A 24,863-nucleotide genomic window follows, 5' to 3' on the forward strand; every position below is an offset into this window, starting at 1 on the left:
CACATCAATTGTTACAAGATGCTTTACTGTTGGCATGACACGGGATTGATGATAGTGCTCAACTTTTCTTGCTCAACTTTTCTTCTCCGGAAAAGGTTTTTCAAACAATTGGAAAGGGGATTAATCCGAGAAAATTACTTTCCCCCAGTCCTCAGCAGTCCAATCCCTGTACCTTTTGCAGAATATCAGTCTTTCCCCGATGTTTTTCCTGGAGAGAAGTGGTTTCTTTGCTGCCCTTCTTGACACCAGGCCACCCCTACAAGTCTTCGCCTCACTTGGCGTGCAGATGCACTCACACCTGCCTGCTGCCATTCCTGAGCAAGCTCTGCACTGGTGGTTCCCTGATCCCACTGTAGGAGATGGTCCTGGCGCTTGCTGGACTTACTTAAGTGCCCTAATTCCTTCTTCACAAATGCAGTGGAAATGTTTTTTATGGGATTAGGTTAATTTTCATGGCAAAGAGGGACTTTGCAATTAATTGCAATTCATCCGATCACTCTTCATAACATTATAGAGTATATGCAAATTGCCATCATAAAAACTGAAGCAGCAGACTCTGTAAACAATCATTTTTGTAAGGGGACCCCACATGTACTATATTTAAAGGAATTTTTCATTTTTATTGTTGCACTTTAAGCATCATTAAAATCAGTGCTTCTAAAAACTATTGTTTTTAAAAAGAATTGTGCATTGATGTGTGTCCCCAGGGAAGTACCCAGACCCCCATACCCCTTTTATGGCCAAGTACTTGCATATAAGCCTTAAAAATGGGCACTTTTGATTTTACCTGTTCAGCTTCTATAGACTTTAATGGGGTTCGCCGTTCGGGTTCAAATTTCCCCCCCTGTTTGGGAGTTCTGCTGTGAACAGGGGGTCATTCAGCCCATCTCTAGTTGCCATATTCACAATAACAATGCTTGGTAAAGAGAAGCTGTTCCTTAGTCTTGGTTTGGAGAAACAATTAATGTTCCCTCCGGACTGAGCTATGGAGGAGGCAGACTGGAAGTTCAGCAAGGCCTTCTCTGCACCTCTCAGGTTAATAGAAATGGACTCCACATACATTCTTGATATTTATATTTTTGTATGAGATGGAGAAGTTAAAACAGCCCCCTAATTATTACAGGTGAATGTTTTAATATACAAATCAAACATCATGGCATCCTTGAGATTGTACAGTCCTCCTAACTCTGTCCTCTTATGGGCAACACAATGATTTCCATCAGCTTGTTTATTACAGCCTTTCAGTCTGTTTATGACGAACAAATTGATTTGTGCTCTTCTGAGCACTAGATGGTGCTATATAATCGGCACTTACAGCCGTGCACTAGGACCCAAACAGAGGCACTTTCAGATGGCACATGCGCACTATGGGTACAGCGTCTGCACTGATGACATCAGACGCCGGCCGGGTGGGAGATGCATAAAGCCTGCGTCTTCGGCCATTAAAATCGCCGAAACCACGTGGGTGGATGTTTACAACAGAGTAGCAAATGGTAGGTGATATGTTTATTGAAGGAACTTATGTTTCCATTGTGGTGAAACTGGGGTCACCTTTTGAATGTGAAAGTGGATGTCCTATCTTACAAGAATGCTTTTGGAAGTTAAAGGGATTGTAAAAGGCAGAAGGTTTTTTTTATCTTAATCCATTCTATGCATTAGGATAAAAAAACCTGTGTGCAGCAGCCCCCCTCATACTTACCTAAGCCCATCTTTATTCAACAATGTTGCAGGAGTTTCTTAGCTGCCCAGGACTCCCCTCCTCCTTTACTGAGACAGCAGCATGGCGGGATTGGCTTCTGCTGCTGTCAATCAAAGTCAGTTAACCAATCAGGGGAGGGGGGGGGGCAGGCCACAGCTCTATGACTGAATGGACACAGGAAGTTGTGACTCGGCTGGGGTGCCTTTAAGTGGATGGACCAAAATGACCTCACTACAATATTTATATTAACATAACTACGAGTGCCCTGCTATAATTCATAGCCAATCTTTTACTGCTGCATCCATTCAGCTCACCGCCTGAATGGGAGTGGCCCGCCCAATGCTTGTTTTGCACTCTGCAAATCTGCTCCTTAGGGGCAACAGAATGCAATACAATTACTTACCTTCATGGTCTGTTTAGCTGACGGATACGTTCACCTTTTTTCTATATATATATATTATGTATTTTTGTTTATAGACGATACATCTGCGCGTTGGTCACACAGTCGGTTTTTCCTCTGTTAGGTCCTTTTAACTGTAGCTCTGCTCTTCCTGAATCACGCTGGCTTATGCCTACATTGGGTCCCTAACCATGCATACCCATTCGGCAATATCTATCCTGTATCCAGCTCTGATGTACAACGTAGTTGTTAAATTTTGTAAGTACAATACAGCCTGTGTAATGATTTGTACTAATGTTATATTATTATATCTCCATGACATATCTACTGTATATTAGGAAATTAATTTATTATTATTTCATTACTAATAGCACATATTTGTGTTTTTAGAGAATACCAGTACTCTGAAGAAGGACTTCACAGTAAAGAAGGACTTCACAGTAATAGTCCGAAACATGTTAGGTATGGTGGTCGTAACGTGGTGGTAACGTATGGTGGTCAGCCCGGAGACGACTATAGGCGGCCGCACAGCTTCCATACTTCCCTATTATGTAATGGGTACTAGTTCATATTTTTATATGTATCTTCCTTCTAAATGGATGTAATATTTGTTTATTTTTCTACTTTCTTACTTACTATTTTTACATTTGTACAATAAAAATACTTTTTTTACTATATTGGTCCGTCTTTAAAGTCCATGAGGGGGTGTTGATGCAGTTTTCTGCTCACATTTGTGGCTTTATTTATAAAGACATTATATATCACAATGGCTAAATCAGTGTCTGTAGTGCATGTTCAAACCTTAATACCATAAATAATAACATATTATTCGATTTTTACTCCAGGCATATATAGTTTGGAAATTCTAGAGAAATTTTTAAATAATGCATTATAATCTACCTAAACCCATTTGATTTGTAGTTGACTAAAATGTATGAGATTTTAGTCCACTAAAATATGACTAAAACTAAAACAATTTAGATGACTAAAATACAACAAACTAAAAAAGCATTTTAGTAAAAAGACTAAAATATTACTAAGACTAAAATGGCATTTTAGTCAAAAGGCTATGACTAAAACTAAATTGAAATTTAAATTAGAGAATATTCAAAAAATAATCAAAAATAGCAAAGAAATCTATATAAATGTTACCTGATAATCTATCAATCTAGGTGGTTATGGTCCGAGGTGCCCTCCTCCATCGAGCTTAGCCCCCGGTCGAACAGTATGATGCACTGCACGTCTAGGAGGTGGGTTTATCCACTCTTCCATTGCTCTCTATGGCTATGTAGTGACATACACACATATACAAGGAGTGTTCATGTATATAAAATATTATTGCAGATGTATGCATATATATGTATGTATGTGAAAAAGTAATGTATGATATGCTTTTGTTTTGTTTTATTAAGAGGTTACCCAATCATCTGAGGTCCTGAGGAAGCGTAAAATGCGAAACGCGTTGACCCTATCAGATTTGTATAACAACTGTAACCCTCACCTATTGTCAACAATGCTTACATACCAATTTTGAACATACAAGAAACTATTTTTATGTCAATACTTGTAAAGTGTTTTCTGTTTCTTTTAAAATTTCTTAATAAAAAGTAAATTATTTTAAAGTAATAAGTGTGCTTACTCAGCGTGTGCCCTGAAAGTCCGCCAATATATGCTTGGACAACTTTTGTTGTACCATCCATTTTCTTTTTGTTATGCAATATTAGGATTATGGCACCATAGGGGTAGCTCCCAATCAGTATCTAGTATCAAATAGGGTGTTACCCACCCACTTTTTCCTGAGCCCCCCATACTTTTGGATATTAATATATCCTTCTTCCTCTGGTCTACATAGTGGGTAGACAGACAAAATTAACAAAACAAAATATATAAATATAAGTTAAACTTTAAAAAAAGATGGCGGACTATCTAGGTACATCCTGGGAAGGTTTAATGCTGAAAATTCAAAAAGATGTTAAAGAAGATACAGCTGGATGTTTGGACATGGACAGCTTCTTTGTTAAACTAAGAAGGTGCCTAATCCGAAAATCAAACCTTCACTGGCACATTAAGTATTTTGAAAAATATAACGAGGAAAACCTGAACCCTATGGGCCTAAGGGTGCAAATCTTTCCTAGCCTGAGATTTGTTTCCCTGGAGCTTAAGGAAATATGGGAGAAAACTCTCAAACTATGTTCCAAAAAGATGATAGCCATATTACTAGAACAATATCGAAATGAGATGATAACATTAAATGATGAAATTAAAGCTTTATATACAAAAAATGAAAGCATTCGTTTACTCCCGGAGTTCACTGTTAAAAACGGTGTACTCCAGGAGTTTCTGGTAAAATACAATGGAGACATAGTGTCTAAAAAAGAACAAAAATTTGCATGCGACAAGCTAGCATTTAGCAACAACACAGCATACAAATGGCCCAATAGTGGACCAGGGCGACCTCGATTTTCTAGACAAAATGCAAATAACACCAACTATGAAAATGATAGCCAGGAATCTGACTCTTCCAACGCATCTAATATCTCTTATTCTTCACAGCACGCACAAACCAATCACTGGAGATATCGACAGACAAAAAAGAGACAAAAATCCGACGACGGTATACAAGGTGGTGGTAAGAAACGCGCACTTGAGCACGGACACAAAAATATGTCAAATCAAACACTTAAATCACAAACGACTGCAACCCCAGCGCACTCGCGTCACGGTGACGGTTCGGTACGCCCCATAACTTCATCCACGACACCTGTCACTAACACTGCTGCACAAGGAGATCAATTCACAATCCAAGAGGATGGTTTTTTAGACCTAATGAACAGCCAGATAGATCTGGCCAAAACACCAGGAGACAATACACTAAACAAAGGCACACTGGACACATTTGTAATCAAACTAACTCAACCACCACTCACTTAGATGTGATAAATCTATCATCTTACACGTTGACACCAGCTGAAAGAGAAGTCCTCTCTCTCGGCCTTACGTTCTGTCCTACACAAGAGATAAATCATTTTGAACTTATAAAAGATTTGAACCTATTCGGGAGGAGACTAACATACAAATAGATTTTTGACGAAGAAAGGAAAAAGAAGAAACAGGATCATATACTCAAGGAGCAGTGGAGGGACTTCAAGGTCCGTGACTTTAGGGCGCTGAAGGATCTCATGGACCTCCTTGAGGAAAATGAGGCCTTCGAAAGCTCCCAGGTCCCGGAGACCTTGCAGCCCCTCCACCCTGTTTCACAAATCATAGATACACCCCAAATAACTGGATCTTCCTTAACACCGTCCCTACCTGCCCTAAGGGTACAAGAACTCTCGGCACATACAGTGAAAAAGAAATCTGACAAATTTCCATCTTTACATACAAATCCAAATATAGCAGCCTTCATTACCCAAGTAACAAAACAAATTGAGTTAATACAGACAGTACCCAACAACAATATGGACAACTTGAGTCCACAACAGAAAAAAGCATTAGTCTCCCTAAGTAACAACAACAAAATCATAGTCAAACCTGCCGATAAGGGGGGGGAATGTGGTAGTGATGGACATAGAGCAATATAGGGTAATGTGCCTTACCATTCTAAACAACAGAGAATGGTATAAACCAATAACACAAGATCAAGTCAATACACTTCAAAAAGAATTTACACAATTACTTTTAAGAGCTTATCAAAAAGGAGTGATAAATAAAGACACATATCATGCGATTTTGGTTAAAAATCCAAAAACCCCAACGTTCTATGCCACACCTAAGACACACAAAAGCCTCACAGCCCCCCCAGGCAGACCTATAATATCTGGGATAGGATCCTATACCGAACCTCTCAGTCAATATATTGACATAATCTTGAGAGAACATGTTACATCGCTCCCATCCTATATCCAAGATACACCAGATTTATTGAAGAGACTGGAGGGACTATCTGTCCCACCTAATACCACACTAGTGGCGATAGATATCGAAGCCCTCTACAGCAGTATCCCCCATACAAAGGGCCTAGAAACGGTTAGGGAATTTCTGTTGGAACGCCCCCTCAAGCATAGGGGATTAATCAATTTTGTCTTGGAGGGTCTCTTTTTTATACTGACTGGAAATGCCTTTGTCTTTGACCGCTCCCACTACCTCCAGGTGCAGGGGGTAGCGATGGGGACCTCCTGTGCCCCATCCTATGCCAACCTGTACCTGGGGGGGTGGGAGCGGACTCTCTTTTCTGACGACGGCATTTCCTGTCACTTTCCGCACGTCCTCCTCTGGCTCCGCTACATAGACGATGTGTTTATGTTGTGGGCGGGGCCAGAGGAGGACCTGCGGAAATTTCTTAATGCTTTAAATACAAATCAATACAATCTCAAATTCACTCATCAAATAAATCACACATCCATACCTTTCTTAGATATAACTATATCTATCACAAATACCGGGAAAATTGAGACAACGTTATACCGTAAGCCAACGGCAGGTAACACTGTGTTACATGCACAAAGTTTCCACCCTAAACAATTGGTGAGAAGTATACCTTACTCCCAATATCTACGACTACGACGCATATGCTCAAGTGAGGAGCAATTTAGAAAGGAGGCGGGTAACCTACGTAATAGATTGTTAGCAAGAGGCTACACAACCACCACATTACGCAAGGCTTTCAATAGAGCTTGCCAAAAAACTAGGGAAGAAATTCTATTCAATAAAAAAACTAAGAATACAGAAGAAAATGTTCGTATTATCACCCCATATCACAAACAGCATCAAACAGTCCGAAATATTTTGCAACAACACTGGTATTTGCTCAAGAATGATAACATCTTGAGTAAATATCTAAAAGATTATCCAGAAATAACATACAAGAAGGCAAAATCAATTAGGGACCAAATAACTAAGAGTCACTTTGTGGACAAAAGGGTTATAGAAGAAGAAAATATAACGGGTACTTGGCGATGTGGTAGTTGTGACTTCTGCGAATGGATATATGAAAACCAATCTCTTTATTTGCCTAATAACCAATTACATGCGATAAAACACTATGTGGATTGCCAAACTATAGGCATTGTATACATTATGTTCTGTGAGTGCGGCGCCTACTATATAGGTAAGACCAAGAGACAGTTTTGGCGCCGCATCAAAGAACATATAAGCTATGGCAAAAATAACCTCCTATCTACGCCCATTGGAAGACATCTTGGTGTCTACCACAAAAATAACACAAGAGTGGTTAAATTCGCCGCCCTCGAACGGATCCTAGAAAATCCGAGAGGTGGCGAGTTTGACAAAATTATACTCCAACGAGAGGCTAGATGGATCTATATCCTTAAGGCCACCACAAACCCAGGCCTTAATGAGGCTCTTAGCTTTAAACCTTTCCTTTGAATAAATGCAAATGATTCGGCTGCTGTTGTGATGTCAGGTGATAATTTAGAAATCTATTTCAAAATTTAACTCCCCAAATGACCCAGTTAGGCCTGTACCCTAAAAGATATCAGCATGTTACGATAGGGCATACATAAATCCGCCCTTTCTCTCCTCCAATAATAGCCTACTTCGCCGTTTAGCCAGAGTTGCAACAATAGATGTAGGACCTAACACTCAGGTTATTCTCTTAATATTCCTTTAAGTCGAAGCTCCTCCTGATAGAGTTGTCAAATCGAATCCATCACACATATATCGGCACAATAACCTAACCAGGATTTAATAGGTGTCTGCCAAAACGCTCATAAGATGAGCGGTCTCACCCGTCACCAATTGAATTATTGCCAAATATAAATGGTGACATAATAAGATAAATTCCCAAAAGAGTTCTTTATATAAAAATGTAAAAGAATAAAAGAATATCTATAATTTTAGATGGCAAAAATACAAATGAAAATGATTTAAGTGTGTTCTTTCACGTTTTACATGTATATATGTGACGCTATATGGCCGTGATAGCTCTGAGTATGTGGATGCCCATCCTCCCAGTAGTCTATGATACCTCCTCTGGTTACACTCCAGCACCATGTCGAGATTGGGGAGGGCCTATCGGGAGGCGAAAGGGCGGCGATGACCCACCCCTTCCGGGTTGTTGGTGAGCATTCTGCGCTTCCATTGGCCCCCTCCCACTTCCGACATGAGATACGTTCTGACGAACGTCATTTCCGGCATCGACCGATGACGCACATCCGGTGCGCCGCGGCCGATGCCAAACACCTGTGCTGATTAGCAGCTGGTGTGTGAGGCCTATTTAGACCACTAAACCACCAGGGAATAGGATATGGCGGCTGGGACACGAGTGTGGATAAAGCAACATGTGAGTTCATTGACCTTCCATGTGAAAGACAGTTAGAACATATTGTTGAACATAGTATCATCTACTAGCATAGTTAATACCAACAGTTTACATCTTTATCTCCTATCCTTAGCATGAGGGGATCTTTTTACTATTACCAGCTGGATGCGGGTCTGCTTAATTCCTTTTAAAAGCAAGTCATCAGTGATTGTCCACAACAAGGACACTTTATTTTTGATGCATAAAAATACAAGTGAATTGTAAGTATAAAAAACCTCCTCTCCCTCCCAAAAGAATATTGGTTCTAAGGGAATTATATGATTTGATACAAATTAAATCTTTGGACCCGCACTGATATATTTTTATACTCTTTTTTGTTACCTTGAAGTCTATAGAGACTAAATGCTATAAGGTATATCTAAATTACATCATATATCTGTGACTATATATATGCACACCATCTATTTTTCCCTGTTCCCTCTCTTACCTTATCACCCTTTCTTACCTTACCCTTCCTTCCATTTTCTATTCCTCACTCACCCCCCTTCCTTTCCCCTACCCTTTTCTCCCCTCCCCTTCCCCCTTTCTTTTTTCCTTCCTTTTTCCCCCCTTCCCCCCCCCTTCCTCTTCCCCCCCCCCCTCTCCTTCTTTCCCCCCCCCCCATTTTTTCCCTTTTATTTCCCTCTAATTCCCTTCCCTGCCCCCTTTAATCTCCTCATTTCTCCCTTATGATGTGATATATCTACCTCACAGAACAACATTTAATATGTTCACTCATATACTCTGAGGTAAAGAAGGAGAAACACATACTATACCAGAATTGAAGAATCTACTAGAATATAAATATCAACATAATGTTTATATTTAGATATAAGACGCCTCACTGATCCACGTATCACCCTCTACCCAGCCGTCCTATCTCTTCCCATATCCATCAAATATATTCTAAGGTAATTATGATTCTGTCTATAGAGTATCATATAATAGACGCTAAAATCAATTTTTCAAAGAATATTCAAAAAATAATCAAAAATAGCAAAGAAATCTATATAAATGTTACCTGATAATCTATCAATCTAGGTGGTTATGGTCCGAGGTGCCCTCCTCCATCGAGCTTAGCCCCCGGTCGAACAGTATGATGCACTGCACGTCTAGGAGGTGGGTTTATCCGCTCTTCCATTGCTCTCTATGGCTATGTAGTGACATACACACATATACAAGGAGTGTTCATGTATATAAAATATTATTGCAGATGTATGCATATATATGTATGTATGTGAAAAAGTAATGTATTATATGCTTTTGTTTTGTTTTATTAAGAGGTTACCCAATCATCTGAGGTCCTGAGGAAGCGTAAAATGCGAAACGCGTTGACCCTATCAGATTTGTATAACAACTGTAACCCTCACCTATTGTCAACAATGCTTACATACCAATTTTGAACATACAAGAAACTATTTTTATGTCAATACTTGTAAAGTGTTTTCTGTTTCTTTTAAAATTTCTTAATAAAAAGTAAATTATTTTAAAGTAATAAGTGTGCATACTCAGCGTGTGCCCTGAAAGTCCGCCAATATATGCTTGGACAACTTTTGTTGTACCATCCATTTTCTTTTTGTAAATTGAAATTTGCTGCCAAAATTAAAGCGGTAGTATACCGCTTTTTGACACGTACCTGTAGGTACAATTAATATCTCCTAAACCGGCACGGTTTAGGAGATATTTGCAGTGCATGCAGCCGCTCACGCGAGCGGCGCATGCGCTCTGAAGGTCGGGGGGACCTTCAGTTTTCCTTGCCGGGAGCTTGCCGGAAAATCACTCCCGAGCGCAATCACAGCGCCAGAGCCGACGAACCCGGAAGAGACGCCAAGGGATCATGGCAGCGCCCGCAGCGATGTCCGGGGGTCCGTGTTGGGGCTTCGTTCTAAGTTAAGTAATACATAATGAGCTAGTATGCGATGCATACTAGCTCATTATGCCTTTGCCTTGCAGGTTTTTTTTTTTTTCGGGTTTACAACCGCTTTAACACTACTGTTATCCACGTTTATTAGTGTGGGGAGTCCCCAAATATGCCCTTTGACAGTTCTTGTCACAGGACCAGACCTCTAACATTTTTCATCTAATTATTATTATCTTGGAGATTTCTACATATTAAGCACTATTGGGTGAAATTCATTATAGAGGCAGTCCTGACGCGAGGACAGTCATAGGCATGTTTGTAGACTCTCCACACTAATATGTATCAGTGATCCTGTTTGGTGTGCGGTGGCTTATTTTTCCTGCATTGGATCTGTAAGCATGGATAGCTCGTTCAGCCCTCTACACTCAGAGTATGAGTGGCAGTAGGAAGGAGAGCCTTGAAGTGTGTGTGTTCAGCATATTACTTATCATTTACAGTAGAGAAACAAATACAGCAGTGCAATCACCCACACAAATGTACCTGTCAACATTTAAGGTCTAATGGTGAGTTAAGGAAATGTACCTTGTCAGCTACCACCTTTAGCCCCTCGTTCACATTGGCGCAATTTGACATGTGATTTGACCGGTCAAATCGCAGCCTATTGTCGGCAATGGCACCGTCCCAATTGGTGCAATGCCGAATTGGCGGCGCCGCACCGATTTCCAAAAGTAGTACATGCACTACTTTTGGCGACTTCAATAAACATCTGTGCCTGAAGGCGCACAGATGTCTTTCAAGTCGCCCCCGAAGTCCAACTGAAATGGTGCGAGTTCAGATGAAGTCGCAAGATGCTGCGTTCAATGTGAATGAGAACTTAAAGCCATAATAGGTATGACACCAAGTATATTAAATTGGCTTATAACAATCTTTTCTTTACTTCCATAAAGGTTAAAGGTTGATAATTTTGCTTTGTTTTTTGTCCTTCCAGCGAGAAGTCTGGAAATATGGATATCAATAATTTCTGAATGTGTCATTTGCTATTAGAAATGGTATCTTGATACAGCTGGTTGGGCACATCTAATGGAAACATCAGGGAATGGTTGTTTGGAATTTAATAAGTAGGTTCCAAGGTGGGCAGAAAAGTTTCCTTTGGAAATTTGTCTTTGATCCTAGTTCTATATAGGCTTCTGGGGTATGTTCTTGGCCAATAAGGTGCAGATTATTACACCTTAAAGCGGAGTTCCGGCCGCAAAATCGTTACATTAGATTTTGTGGTATCCGCTTCCTTATTGTCACCTGAAAAAGAATTAGATATTCCCGAATTTTTATTTTTTTTTACTTACCTTGTTTCAGAAGAAAATATAGTCACCTTTCCTTCCACTTCCTCCCTCTGTGGCCGCGGCCCGCGCCGTCACTTTATGTCCTGCAATGCGTTCTGGGAGCTCTTACTCATCACTCCCAGGAGGCAATGGGCAGTGACGTAGGCGGCCGGCTGCTCCTCTCATCGCGTTATTTGCAAACAGGAAATAACGCGATGATAGGCGTCCCTATAGAAACCCTTACTATGCTGATCGCATAGTACTGGGCATGCGCGAGATTTCGCGCTGCATTCAACGGCCCCCTCCATTTAGAACCAGGAATCAGGGCATACATTTGCATACTGCGGCTTCGGTTGACCAGGACAAAGATGGCGGCGCTCAACAAACTTTTTATAAAGTAAGATTTTATGATTGCCAATCAATTATTAAACTGTCTAAAACCAGATTAGCGGATGTATGAAGGGCGATGGATCACTGTTTGGGAAGTATTTATAAAAAAAAAAAAAATGATTCTGTGGCCGGAACTCCGCTTTAACCGTTTTTACTGCTTATTTTAATGCTCTGTTCTGCCATGCCAGAACCATCCATGAATGAGCAATGATTTCTAGGTCTTAGAAATTAGGTCTATGGCCACCAAATCCCAAGAGGGTATCTAGACCAGAATGTGGTTTGCCTGCTACACCTAGGTATTTGCTATGACATATTTTTTCATCTTATCAGTGATTTAATTATACCTTTTTTTTATCTTCACTCGCACTCTGGAGGTCAAGTGCCGGAGATTTTGAAAGACCCAATGTCAACTGTGGGTGTCCTTGTATCCGCTGGATAATAGTATTGGATGATGTGCTGAGATAGAGCTCTTAAATTATGCAGCCACTTTCATCCTGAATTAAAGGTAAAAATTCTTGTTTTCTTTTTTTTTTTTTTTTAATAACTGGATTTTTGTCCTACTGTAAAATCCTTTTCTCTGAGGTTCACCGACAGACACAGCTTCAAGTCTTCAGGCCATTGGGCTTTATGCTCTCTCTCTAGAAGTAGGACAAGGCGGAAACCTTTTTGGTTACACCCCTGGGGCAGTCCCAGAAGGTATACTATCACTTCCTGCTGTAGTACTCCAGTTTGTAACAAGCAGTGTCAGAAGAACATATAACTCAACCCCAAAGAGGGGCTAGTGCTGTGTCTGTCAGTGAATCTCAGAGAAAAGGATTTTACAGTAAGACAAAAATCCAGTTTTCTCTTTCGTTCACTGACAGACACAGTTTCAAGTCTTCAGACCATTGGGATGTCCGAAAACAGTGTCAAAATGAGGGGTGGGAAAAAAAACACAGCAAAGGCAGTATTCCCAACAAGGCTAAACATAGTCAACCAGGTAACAACTGGAGCTCAACTAGGAACAACTGGAGCTCACCACTAGGAGAAATTTTCACCCTCAAGAAGCAGAAGCAGCCTGAAAAACTTTGAGGCCAAACGCCGCATCTGAAGATGCAAGTACATCAATACAATTTTGCTAATGTGTGTACAGACGACCACGTAGCCGCCTTGCACGCCTGAACCACTGACACCTGATGACGGGAGGCCCAGGAGGCACTAAGTGCCCTCGTAGAATGCGCTTTAACAGGGAAAGGAGGAACCCGACCCTTAATGGAGTAGGCCTTCCACTTGGAAATGGTCACAGCAGATGCGGCCTGGCCCTTACGAGGTTCATCCATAAGAACAAAGAATTGGATTTTCTAATCGGTTCAGTCAACGCCAGGTACACTCGAATCACCCTTTTCACATCTAAGGAATGCAAGGCAATTTCCTTAGGATGTTTCAGCTTTGGACATAGAGACGTTACCACAATGTCTTCATGCAAATGAAAGCCCAAGACAACCTTAGGAAGGAATGCCCGACAGGGTCGCAACACTACCTTATCCCTATGAATCACCAAGTAAGGTGACCGGCAGGACAACGCAGGCAACACCGACATGCGTAAGTAATAGTTACTAAGAAAGCTACCTTCTGCGACAAGTGAGCAGAGGAAGTTCTCAAATATTTTCAAAAGGGGGCTTTTGAAGCACCGATAGTACCAAACTGAGATCCCACGAAGGTACCAGGGAACGCACTGGAGGAGCCAGATGGCGAACTCCCTGCACAAAAGTGTGAACCAAGGACTTTGGTGCCAGCGGCCTTTGGAAAAAAATGGAGTCCTACAGCAGGATGTGATGGTATACCCTCTGGGACTGCCCCAGGGGTGCAATAAAAAATGTTTCCGCCTAGTCCTACTCCTAGAGAGAGAGAGCATAAAGCCCAATGGTCTGAAGACTTGAAGCTGTGTCGGTCAGTGAACCAAAGAGAAAATTCATTTTTTTTGGTGCATGCTTTGTGGCAAAAAAAAAACTTAACACTCAACCCATAATAGAGATTTTTTAGAAATGTTCTCAAGTTGCTTGATACCTCCTTGACTTTCGTGATGGTGTTTTTGTAGATATGGAGAACACTTAAATAATCAAAACTTTCAGTTTTTATTTGTAAATATTTAGGTTTTTTTATTTCACTTCAACATTATGGACTATTTTGTATAAATAAATTAACATAGAATCCAAAATAAAATAACCTTTTTTCTTCAAAGCCCAAATCCGGAATTTAGGAAAAAATCTACTCTTGCAGTGGGATCCCCTGCACTGCAAGGGTTAAATTTTTGTTAGGTCTAGAGGGAGATGAAAAGGCTGTGACAGTTACCTTACCCCGGGTTGAGCTGACTCCAGCCTTATCCCCCTAACCCTCCAGCGCTCTGGTCTCTGGGCAGTCTCTTCGTATCATCATGTACAATGTGGGGTTATTGTATGTGGTGAGGATGAGCAAGGAGTGGAGAGAGTAGCTGAGACTGTGGGGGACCGGTTGCACCACTGGAGAGAGCTTACTAAAGTATGGAATAAGGTAAGCATTTCTCTTTTTTATGACACCCCCAGATATAACAAGCATTTAACCCTTGCAGTTAAGGATGGGGAGGGGCTACTGTAAGGGTATATATTTTTTATTTTTTTTGTGCCTGGAGAGTTGGACTTTAAGAAATATGAAAGCTGCCGATTCTCACAAACTATTAAGAAAAACAAAAGTGCAGCGCTAATAGTGATTAATAAATGAACCTATTGAAAGTCCATATAAAACAGTGCCATCAAGAGCTGTAAAAGATCAAAGATAAGAAATCCCGCAATCCATGGACAGTAATGAAAAATAGCAAAGATGAGACCAGCCTGTGATCTCACACCGCGTTTACGCTGTATAAAGTGACCCCCTAATAAGGCAGGTCTCATTCGCTTTGTTTACAATTGATAGGGCCAAGATCCAAATCCAAGGGAAGTCCTTCTCTCGAGGCAAATGAACGGCACCACATGCAATAAACAAGCAGACAGCATCCCTCGCTAGTGATGATTGCGCCAAGGAGAGCTCAGATGGCCGGGATTTCATGTAAATGAAACGACCGACATAGCGTGATATCATTTAAAATTTAATGAATAAAGAAAAGAGTAACACTCAGGTATTAACCTTCCTAGCGGTATTCCCGAGTGTGACTCGGGGTTAGATTTTAGAGCCAAAAGCGGTAACCCCGAGCCACACTCGGGGTACCGCTAGGAAGATCGCTGGATCCTGGAAGAGGTTTTACTTACCTTTTCTCGGGGATCAAGCGAAGAATGCGGGCGGTATGCGGCGGCTGAGCTCTCTCCCGATCGTCTGCGAGCCCCGGCTTCCATCTCTGGTGACGTGACGTCCGCCCGGGGGTGGAACCGGCGGCAAATTCAAATGTACAACACACCAAACACACTAGTACCATTCAAAATAAAATAAAATCACATTACATTGCCCCCCAGTGCCCTTTCCTGCAGTCTTACTGTACTTTTTTATGTAACTATATGTATATATATATGTATATATATATATACAGTATATATATATATACATATACACACATATATATATATATATACGTATATACATATACTGTATATGTGTATATATATATATATATATATATATATATATATATATATATATGTATATATATATATACGTAATTCTTGTGAATGAGCAGCCCAAACCAACTGTATACATTTTATATATAAATATATATAATAAATGTATACAGTTGGTTTGGGCTGCTCATTCACAAGAATTACATGCAAAATAATGGTACCCCTTTCAGCACCTAAAATCCAAAAGAATCATACCGCCAGGGAGGTTAAAAACTTGGGACAAGCATGTAGTAACAACAACTATCTATCCAGTGGTTAAGATAGCTGACATCGACCGCGCATGCCTAGTAGCGTGTGTGCGTAGTTCCGCCCTTTTTTTCTATATATGTCTCACAGAAGCTGACAGATCTTGGGGAGGACATGAGGTTTTTTCTTCATTGTATAATTCTTTCTCTGATTCCACTGGCCAAACACCAAACTCCCCTACCTGATCTGACCATTATGAGGTTGTTTATTCACTGATAAATTATTTTAGGCTGGGTTCACACTGAATTCGGAGTGGCTTGCAGTAGGGGTCTGGTGCATCCCCATGCACCATTGTAGGTCTAAATTAGGTTTGAATTTTTCACTGAATTCAGGACCTGAAACGGACCAGAAGACACTCAGGACTTTTCTGCAAGCTGCCCTGCAACCAGCACTGAACTGTGTGAACCGGCTCCATTGAGAGCCGGGCACAGTCTCCTGTCATGTGAACTGGATGCAGGGAAACCTGCATTCAATTTGCAACAGTGTGAACCCCGCCTCAGTCTAATAAGTAGAATGCTATGATAATCTTAGGTGTTGGTGGTCATATGGGGTCCAGCAGGACTTCTATAGTGGAGTTCTAAAGTGGAGTCCACAAGAATATCCCAGATGTTAGTCAGAAATTTAACTCACCAGTACAGTGATACCTCGGTTCACGAACGCTTCTGTTCACGAACAACTCGGTTCACGAACAGAAAAGTTCATAAAAATATGCTCCAGTTCACGAACTCCGCTTCAGTTCACGAACAGGAGCCGCGGCCATTTTAATGCTATTTCCAGGCTGTCACATGGTCGTGACTTCCTGTAGAAATCGTGGAGAGAAGAAGAGACACAGAAAGAAGTACTGTGAGTACTGTAAAGACGCTTTTTGGTGAGTTTTTTCGCACATACAGTACTGTACTACACAATACTGTACAGTACTTCTGTACAATACTGTACTTACTGTATTGTATTTCACAGCCTCCCACCTGCCTTCCTCCATGCCAGAAGTCATCTCAAACAAGGTTAGTGTTCTCTCTTAATACATTACTATACTGTACTAATCTGTATTGTAATTTGTTTCAGATTTTTGTGCTTCAAAAACCAAAAAAAAAAAAAAAAGGTCAGAACGGATTAACCGGATTTACATTGAACCCTATGGGAAAATGTGCCTCGATTCACGACCAATTCAGTTCGCGACCAGAGTCATTTCACGAATTAAGTTTGTGAACCGAGGTATCACTGTATCTACATATAACTGAATATCAACCTCTATATCAGCCTTTCTCATCCTTTTCAACATGGAGGAACCCTTGACATAACTTTCCAATCTCAGGGAACCCCTGCTAAAAATGACTATACCTATAGCTAATGATACATTAGTGTGATGATGAGTGGGAAGGATTCCCCCCTAAAAGATAGCTGAAATGAACAATGGTATCAGAGGGAACTTATCTTCTCATTGTTCAAGGAACACCTAGCAACCTCTGGAGGAACCCTAGGGTTCCACAGAATCCTGGTTTAGAAACCCTGCTCTGTATAAACAAATGAAGTTGTAAAAGACATTTATGTGTATCTACACACCTATTATTGACAATTGTACTATACATTGATTACATTATTGGAAATATCAGAAAATTCTAGTGCTCACCTGTAGTTTCAACAATTCCTTCCAGAATGACAACAATCTCAAATTGCTCACTCCTTAGTGACTTCTGTGAGAGATCAAAGAATGGACTCCTACGATTGATTTCATGACAGATCGTTAGAGGAGAAACTAGGAACAGCTGGTCAGCTCCAGTGCCAAATCCAACATCCAGCTCACGTTGGTCGAGTGGCAGGAATTCCCCTTCTGGAGTCTGTCTTGACTAGAAAGCAAAAGAAACACAAAATGTTTGGTCAATTTGCAAACATATTTAAATAGATAAAATATTTAAAAAAAATAAAAATAGAGAGTTAGCCATTTCCTTTTACATCACATTATCTAAAAGAAAGACTGGCATGTTTTGCAGAGTTGCCTTACTTGCACAATAGTGCAATGACATGATAGTAATTGGAAGCAGAGAAGGTGGCGAGGTTCCTCAAGAGCAGAGTGGTAATGCCTGCCTGTCTATGGGTGCTGTACAATATGATTCATTTTGCCCATGGGACTTTAAATGAGGCACATCATTGGATGAACAAACCAGTTAAACAGAAAATACTAATGTATTAACCAACACAGAGAAAAGTAGGTGCTGCCCACTGAGATTTACTAGTGGAAACACATTACACTTCACCCCCAGCATGACAGCACTTCACCTAATATGTAGTATAAGGAGATTGATGATCAGCACTTAGGAGTCAAGTGAAAGGTCTGTGAAGAAATGGAGGTAAAGGACAAGATCTGAGCCCAGACCGGGTATTTATCATAATTCTACCACTTCTACCAGACACTCTGCAAAAAAAAAAAAAATTGCTTTAGGGATTTGTTTGGTCATTTCAGGGATTTGTTTGGTCATATCATTCTATCAATTGTGTCGAGGCACGCCAAAACAAGTCTGTTAAATAAATAAAAAAATAAAACAAAAATTATTTTTGTTTCTCTTTTTTTTTTCCCTCACTTTCTTTTTTCTCTCTGTTTTGCTTTTTTTGATATTCCCTCCCTCCTCCCTTTATTTTTCCTTGAGGGGAAGAGGGTGGGAATCAAAAATGAAAATGACGGGTTTGTGTTTAAAGACAATGTAAGTTATACTTATGATTGAAACATGTTGAAATGTTAACTACACTTGTTGTCGGGAATAATTTTGTTAGTAATAGGAATATGTGAGTTAATGGTTGTTTTGATAGTATCTATTGAACCTGACATATAATACATTGAATTGTCTCTTTATTGTTTCTTTTCCTGAAATAGCAATAAAAAATCATTAAAAAATAGCAATAGAATAGAAATAGCAAAAAAAAATCATTAAAAAAATTAAAATAAATAAACAATCAGTACATTTTTAGCAAATGTCTGCTGATGACTAATGTAAATATTAAAACACAATAAACTTTATAAATGACACACAAACATAAGTCTGTTGGCTGCAACACCTTACATTTATAAAAGTCAGTTTACAATAATTTTCTACTAATACTGTGCCATTTAATGCTATGCTATGACCCTGATATACCAAAGCAACTGAGCATGTTCACTTTCAAGGGGATTTTTACTTAGCTTACTGAATGTGGTAAAAATGTACTTTGTAAAGAATCAGGTGACAGGATAATTAAAAAAAAAATAGATTTTTGCTTTACATAATTGGATGACTGAAGTCAGCTTCCCTGCCTTTACTAAGTGAAAATTCCTTTGTTAATATGATTGTCTCCTTTAGTAAGTTAGGTGTATATGCGCTTCCTCTTTAGAAAAGTAGCTGAATATACTCCTCGCCTTTTAGTATTGACTGGTTGAAACACTTTTAAAACACAATAATGTATTTTTTGACTTACTGCATGATAACTGTACACTGCAATGTCAGTTTTCAGAAACTGTTAGGAAATTTCCTGAGCTGCCATTAATTGTAGAATTGGGATTGTAGAACCATGTTAAAACACGCCAAAAATGATTTCAAACACAGGCCATTTCCAATATTGACCATGAATGGTGCTTAGTGTCTTTTCCAAAATTTAAAATGGCTCTTCAGTCATTTTTTTATTGTTTTATCTATTAAATCTTCTGCCCTTGTTGTTTTAACTTTGGATAGTAAAACATTTTTTTTTTTCTGCCTGTAAATACCTTATACAGCCCACTTCCTCTTTCTTGTCTGGTAATTAGCCTAGGCTAATGACATCATGCACAGCTCTCTCTCTCTCTACAGTATATATATATATATACACACACACACACAGTATCTCACAAAAGTGAGTACACCCCTCACATTTTTGTAAATATTTTAATATATCTTTTCATGTGACAACACTGAAAAAATGACTTTGCTACAATGTAACAGAATGAGTGTTCACCTTGTATCACAGTGTAAATTTGCCCTCAAAATAATTTAACACACAGCCATTAATGTCTAAACCACTGGCAACAAAAGTGAGTGCATCCCTATTTTGTGTGGCCACCATTATTTCCCAGCACTGCCTTAACCCTCTTGAACATGGAGTTCACCAGAACTTCATAGGTTGCCACTGGAGTCCTCTTCCAGTCCGCCATGATGACATGCCTTCCATTTTATGATGCCCCACAAATGCTCAATACGGTTTAGGTCTGGAGAAACGCTTGGCCAGTCCATCATATTTACCCTCAGCTTCTTTCGCTAGGCAGTGGTCGTCTTGGAGGTGTGTTTGGGGTGGTTATCATGTTTGAATACTGCCCTGCGGCCCAGTCCCTGAAGGGAGGGGATCATGCTCTGCTTCAGTATGTCACAGTACATGTTGGCATTCATGGTTGCCTCAATGAACTGTAGCTCCCCAGTGCTGGCAGCACTCATGCAGCCCCAGACCATGACACTCCCACCACCATGCTTGACTGTAGGCAAGACACACTGGTTGCCGCGACACATGCTTGACACCATCTGAACCAAATAAGTTTATCTTGGTCTCATAAGACCACAGGACATGGTTTCAGTAATCAATGTCCTTAGTCTGCTTGTCTTCAGAAAACTGTTTGCAGGCTTTCTTGTGCATCATCTTTAGAAGAGGCATCCTTCTGGGACGACAGCCATGCAGACCAATTTGATGCAGTGTGCGGCGTATGGTCTGAGCACTGACAGGCCGACCCCCCACCCCTTTAACCTCTGCAGCAATGCTGGCAGCACTCATATGTCTGTTTCCCAAAGACAACCTCTGGATATGACGCTGAGCACGTGCACTCAACTTCTTTGGTTGACCATTGCAAGGCCTGTTCTGAGTGGAACCTGTCCTGTTAAACCGCTGTATGGTCTTGGCCACCATGCTACAGCTCAGTTTCAGGGTCTCGCCAATCCTTTTATAGCCTAGGCCATCTTTATGTAGAGAAACAATTCTTTTATCAGATTTTTAGAGAGTTCTTTGCCATGAGGTACCATTTTGAACTTCCAGTGACCAGTCTGAGAGAGTGAGAGCGATAACACCAAATTTAACACACCTGCTCCCCATTCACACCTGAGACCTTGTAACACTAAAGCCCCGTACACACGTACCGATGGTCGGCTTACAAATGTTCCTCTTTTCTCCCCGGGATGTCGGTGTCTGCTGAAAAGTGCAAAGACAGCACAAGGACAGCACAAGAATTTTGTCCGCCGATTGCAGAAGTGATGTCATGTAATGGTTAACTTTCCCTGTGTTTTCTATTTTCTGAGCATGCCCAGCCTTGCAAATCTGCGGTCTGTCGGCCGAATTGTGTACTGACAGGCGAACAATCGTCCGTTCTGGTGTCGGCATACAAATATTTTCATGTTTGCACGAAAGACTTTTGTCCGCGGATTGTGCGCAGACATCTGTCGGAGGCACCATACTAACACGCGTACAATCGGCAGATCCTTCGTCCACCGACGTTTGTATGCCGACGATCGGTACGTGTGTACGGGCCTTAACGAGTCACATGACATGAGAAAGACCGGAAAGAGTATCAGTACTTAGAAGAGGGATGCCTCCACTTTTGACATGTCTCTTGCCTCCTTTCTTGGGGAAGAAATATGATATATATGGTTTTAGGGATAAGCTTCTAGGGCATACATCTTTTATTATATGTTTGTAACTATAATTATTTAGTGGTGTCTATAAAACCCATATGGTTTTCTATTGTCTTTTCCTGTGCTTATTCTATGAAGGTTGTTTGGGTTTCTGATTGTGTTGTACTGTTGTGGTTATGCTTTAAATAAATAAAAATTACTTATGACAAAGTGTGACAGCGCTGAAAGCTAAAAATTGGTCTGGGCAGGAAGGAGGTAAAAGTGCCTGGTAGTGAAGTGGTTAAACTGCATTTTTTTCTTTTTAAAATCTATTTTGCTGTATTTTTTCTTGCTTTGGTACATTTCCCCCCTGGGCAGTGCCTACCACTTAAGCAATTTATTTGACAATCCCTTACCTATTAACTTAGAAAATGGTCATTACTGTTTTAAGGATTTGGCTCCCATTGGAGTCTATGGGGTTCGGATTGGGCACCCAAACTTTAGTCATGAACCAACCTCAGAATTAACCCAGGTAGATTCGGCTCATCCCTACTTCTAAAAGGATTTTCTTTAATGGTTTTCTTTTTTAAATATACAATACGCACGTTTATCCAAGAGGACTTCAATAAGCTTCAGTTTATAAATGCATAGCTGGATTTTTTTCTTTAACCACTTCAGCTCTGGAAGGTTTTACCCCCCTTAACCACTTAAGCCCCGGAGGATTTGGCTGCTAAACGACCAGGGGGTATTTTGCGATTCAGCACTGCGTGACTTTAACGGACAATTGCGCGGTCGTGCGACGCTGTACCTAAACAAATTTGGCGTCCTTTTTTTCCCACAAACAGAGCTTTCTTTTGGTGGTATTTGATCACCTGTGCGATTTTTTGATCATGCGCTATAAACAAAAAAAGAGCGTCAATTTTGCAAAAATAGCAATATTTTTCACATTTTTTTTATATGAAATTTCCCCCAAAACAAATGTAAAAATCAAAATTTTTTAACATTTTCGGCCAATTTGTTTTATGCTACCTATGTTTGGTAAAAAAAATCGCAAAAAGCGTATTTTGATTGGTTTGCGCAAAAGTTATCGCGTTTACTAACAAAGGGAAAGATTTTTGTCATTTTTGTTTTTTTTTTTTTTAACGCGTAATGGCGGCGATCTGCGATTTTTTTTTTTTTCGGGACTGCGACATTGGGGCGGACAGATCGGACCCTTGACTGACATTTTTGACACTTTTGGGGTTACCAGTGACATTACTACAGAAATCAGTGCTATAAATATGCACTGTTACTGTAAAAATACACTGGTAGTGAAGGGGTTAACTTTATTTGGGAGGGAGGGGCTGTGTGTGTCCCTAGGGGCGTGCTTTCTACTGTGATTGGCTGTGGCTTGAGCTGTAAGGACACTGATCAACGGATCTACATAGTAGATCCGTGTGATCAGTGTCTTTACACCGAGGAGAATGACAGGCAGCTTGTTTACACAAGCTGCCTGACTTTCTCCCTCTCCCCCGACGATCGCAGAGTGGCCGGCGGACAACGGGTCCACCGGTCACACGCGCGGGGGGGTCCGCTCGCTCCCCAGACCCTCCCAGGCTAGTGACGTACCGATACGTCACTCTGCCTGTGAGGGGCTGACCGCCGCAGTATATAGTCGTGCGGCGGTCGGCAAGCGGTTAATGACCAGGCCATTTTTTGAGATTCGGCACTGCGTTACTTTAACTAACAATTGCTCAGTCGTGCTACGCTGTTACCCAAATGCAATTGATGTTCTTTTTCCCTCACAAATACAGCTTTCTTTTGGTGGTATTTGATCACCTCTGCGGTTTTTAGATTTTGCGCTATAAACAAAAAAAGAGCGACAATTTTGAAAAAAGCACCAATATTTTTTACTTTCTGTTATAAGACATTCCCAATAAAAAAAATTGTAAAAATATATATTTTTTTTTTTTATCAGTTTTGGCCAATTTGTTTTCTGCTACATATTTTTGGTAAACAAAATCCCAAAAAGCGTATTTTAATTGGTTTGCTCAAAAGTTATAGTGTTTACAAACTATGGGATAGATTTTTGGACTTTTTATTTATTAGTAATGGCGGCGATCAGCGATTTTTAGCGGGACTGCGACATTGCGGTGGACATATCTGACACTAAGGGACACTTTTTGGGGACCAGTGACATTAAAGCGGAGTTCCACCCTCGTTATACATTTTTTTATAAAAATACCCCCGGGACAGTCAGGGCTAGCACATTCCACAATGACTAGCCTCTGATCTGTCCCGGGTTGCACTTACCTTTCAGGAGAAATACTTACCTTGAAATTGTCTTGTCCAGCGCTGCCATCTCAGGTGTGGGTAGCTTGAAGCCAGCGCGATCCTCTTCCTCGTCCTCTTCGGTCCTCTTCCTTCTTCTTTGGTCCCACGATGCACTGCACCGGCCCCGACGTCACTTCCGGGTCTCGCGCGTCATCCCTCCACAGCTTCTGGGCATGCCCAGAAGCTGTTTAGAAGGGAATGACGCGCGCGCCCCGGAACTGACGTCGGGGCCGGTGCAGGCGCAATGATTCCTGGGAGCGATGACGTTCAGCTCCCAGGAATCATTGCAAAAGCCAGGAAGTGACGAATCGCCATGGCCGCCGAGGGGAGGAAGAAGGAAGTAAGGTGAGTATATTTTCTCTAAATGGTAAGTGAAAAAAAAAAAAAAATTGCGATTATCCATTTGTTTTTCAGGTGACCGGGAGCGAGAAGATGGAGGTAAGTATAAATTTCGGGTGGAACTCCGCTTTAATACAGTAATCTGTGCTAAATATTATGCACTGTTACTGCATAAATGACACTGACAGGGAAGGGGTTAATACTAGGGGTGATCAAGGGGTTAAGTGTGAGCCTAATTCTGCTTGTGAACTGTAGGGGGGGGGGGAGGGAGGAGGTCTCTGTGACCGGCACAAAGAGATCAGTGTTTCAGCTTAGCTAAGACACACAATCTCATTGTGCCTGTCTGAGTCTCAGAACTGGCTGGACAAAATGACAAATCCTTTGGCAAGTAAGATACAGTAAAACCTTGGATTGTGAGCATAATTTATCCCGGAAACATACTTGTAATCCAAAGCACTCTTATATCAAAGCGCATTTCTCCATCAGAAAAAAACAGGTACTCAGATGATTCGTGCCACAACCATTTATTCATAAATCCTTCAGTTTATTGTCCATATAAGATTATAGCAATGTGATAGGTTGTATAACCATAAAATGTCCATCCACAAATGGCAGCCTCAACAAGGGGATTAGAAGCAAAATCCAGCAGGAGCTACCGAGTATAAAAGAGAAGAGAGGCGCCTCTAAGTGTAGTAATATGGTTACATTTATTGAAGATTCAACAATTAGCAACTCACATGGGTAATGAATAAAACAGGCACAT

General features: G+C 40.7%; 1 protein-coding gene across 1 annotated transcript in view; it reads right to left on the bottom strand.

The window, feature by feature from the left end:
- Positions 1–24,863, bottom strand: part of LOC309567062 (G protein-activated inward rectifier potassium channel 1-like) — a 157,853-nt gene that overhangs the window by 18,852 nt on the left and 114,138 nt on the right. Inside the window, exon 2 of the mRNA XM_082272385.1 lies at positions 17,485–17,701. Within this exon, the coding sequence (XP_082128511.1) occupies positions 17,485–17,701 (217 nt within the window). The remainder of the gene's footprint in view (positions 1–17,484; positions 17,702–24,863) is intronic.

The sequence above is a fragment of the Pelophylax lessonae genome (genome assembly GCF_965119305.1).
Source record: "Pelophylax lessonae genome assembly, chromosome: 11".
In the NCBI taxonomy this organism is placed as follows: Eukaryota; Metazoa; Chordata; class Amphibia; order Anura; family Ranidae; genus Pelophylax; species Pelophylax lessonae.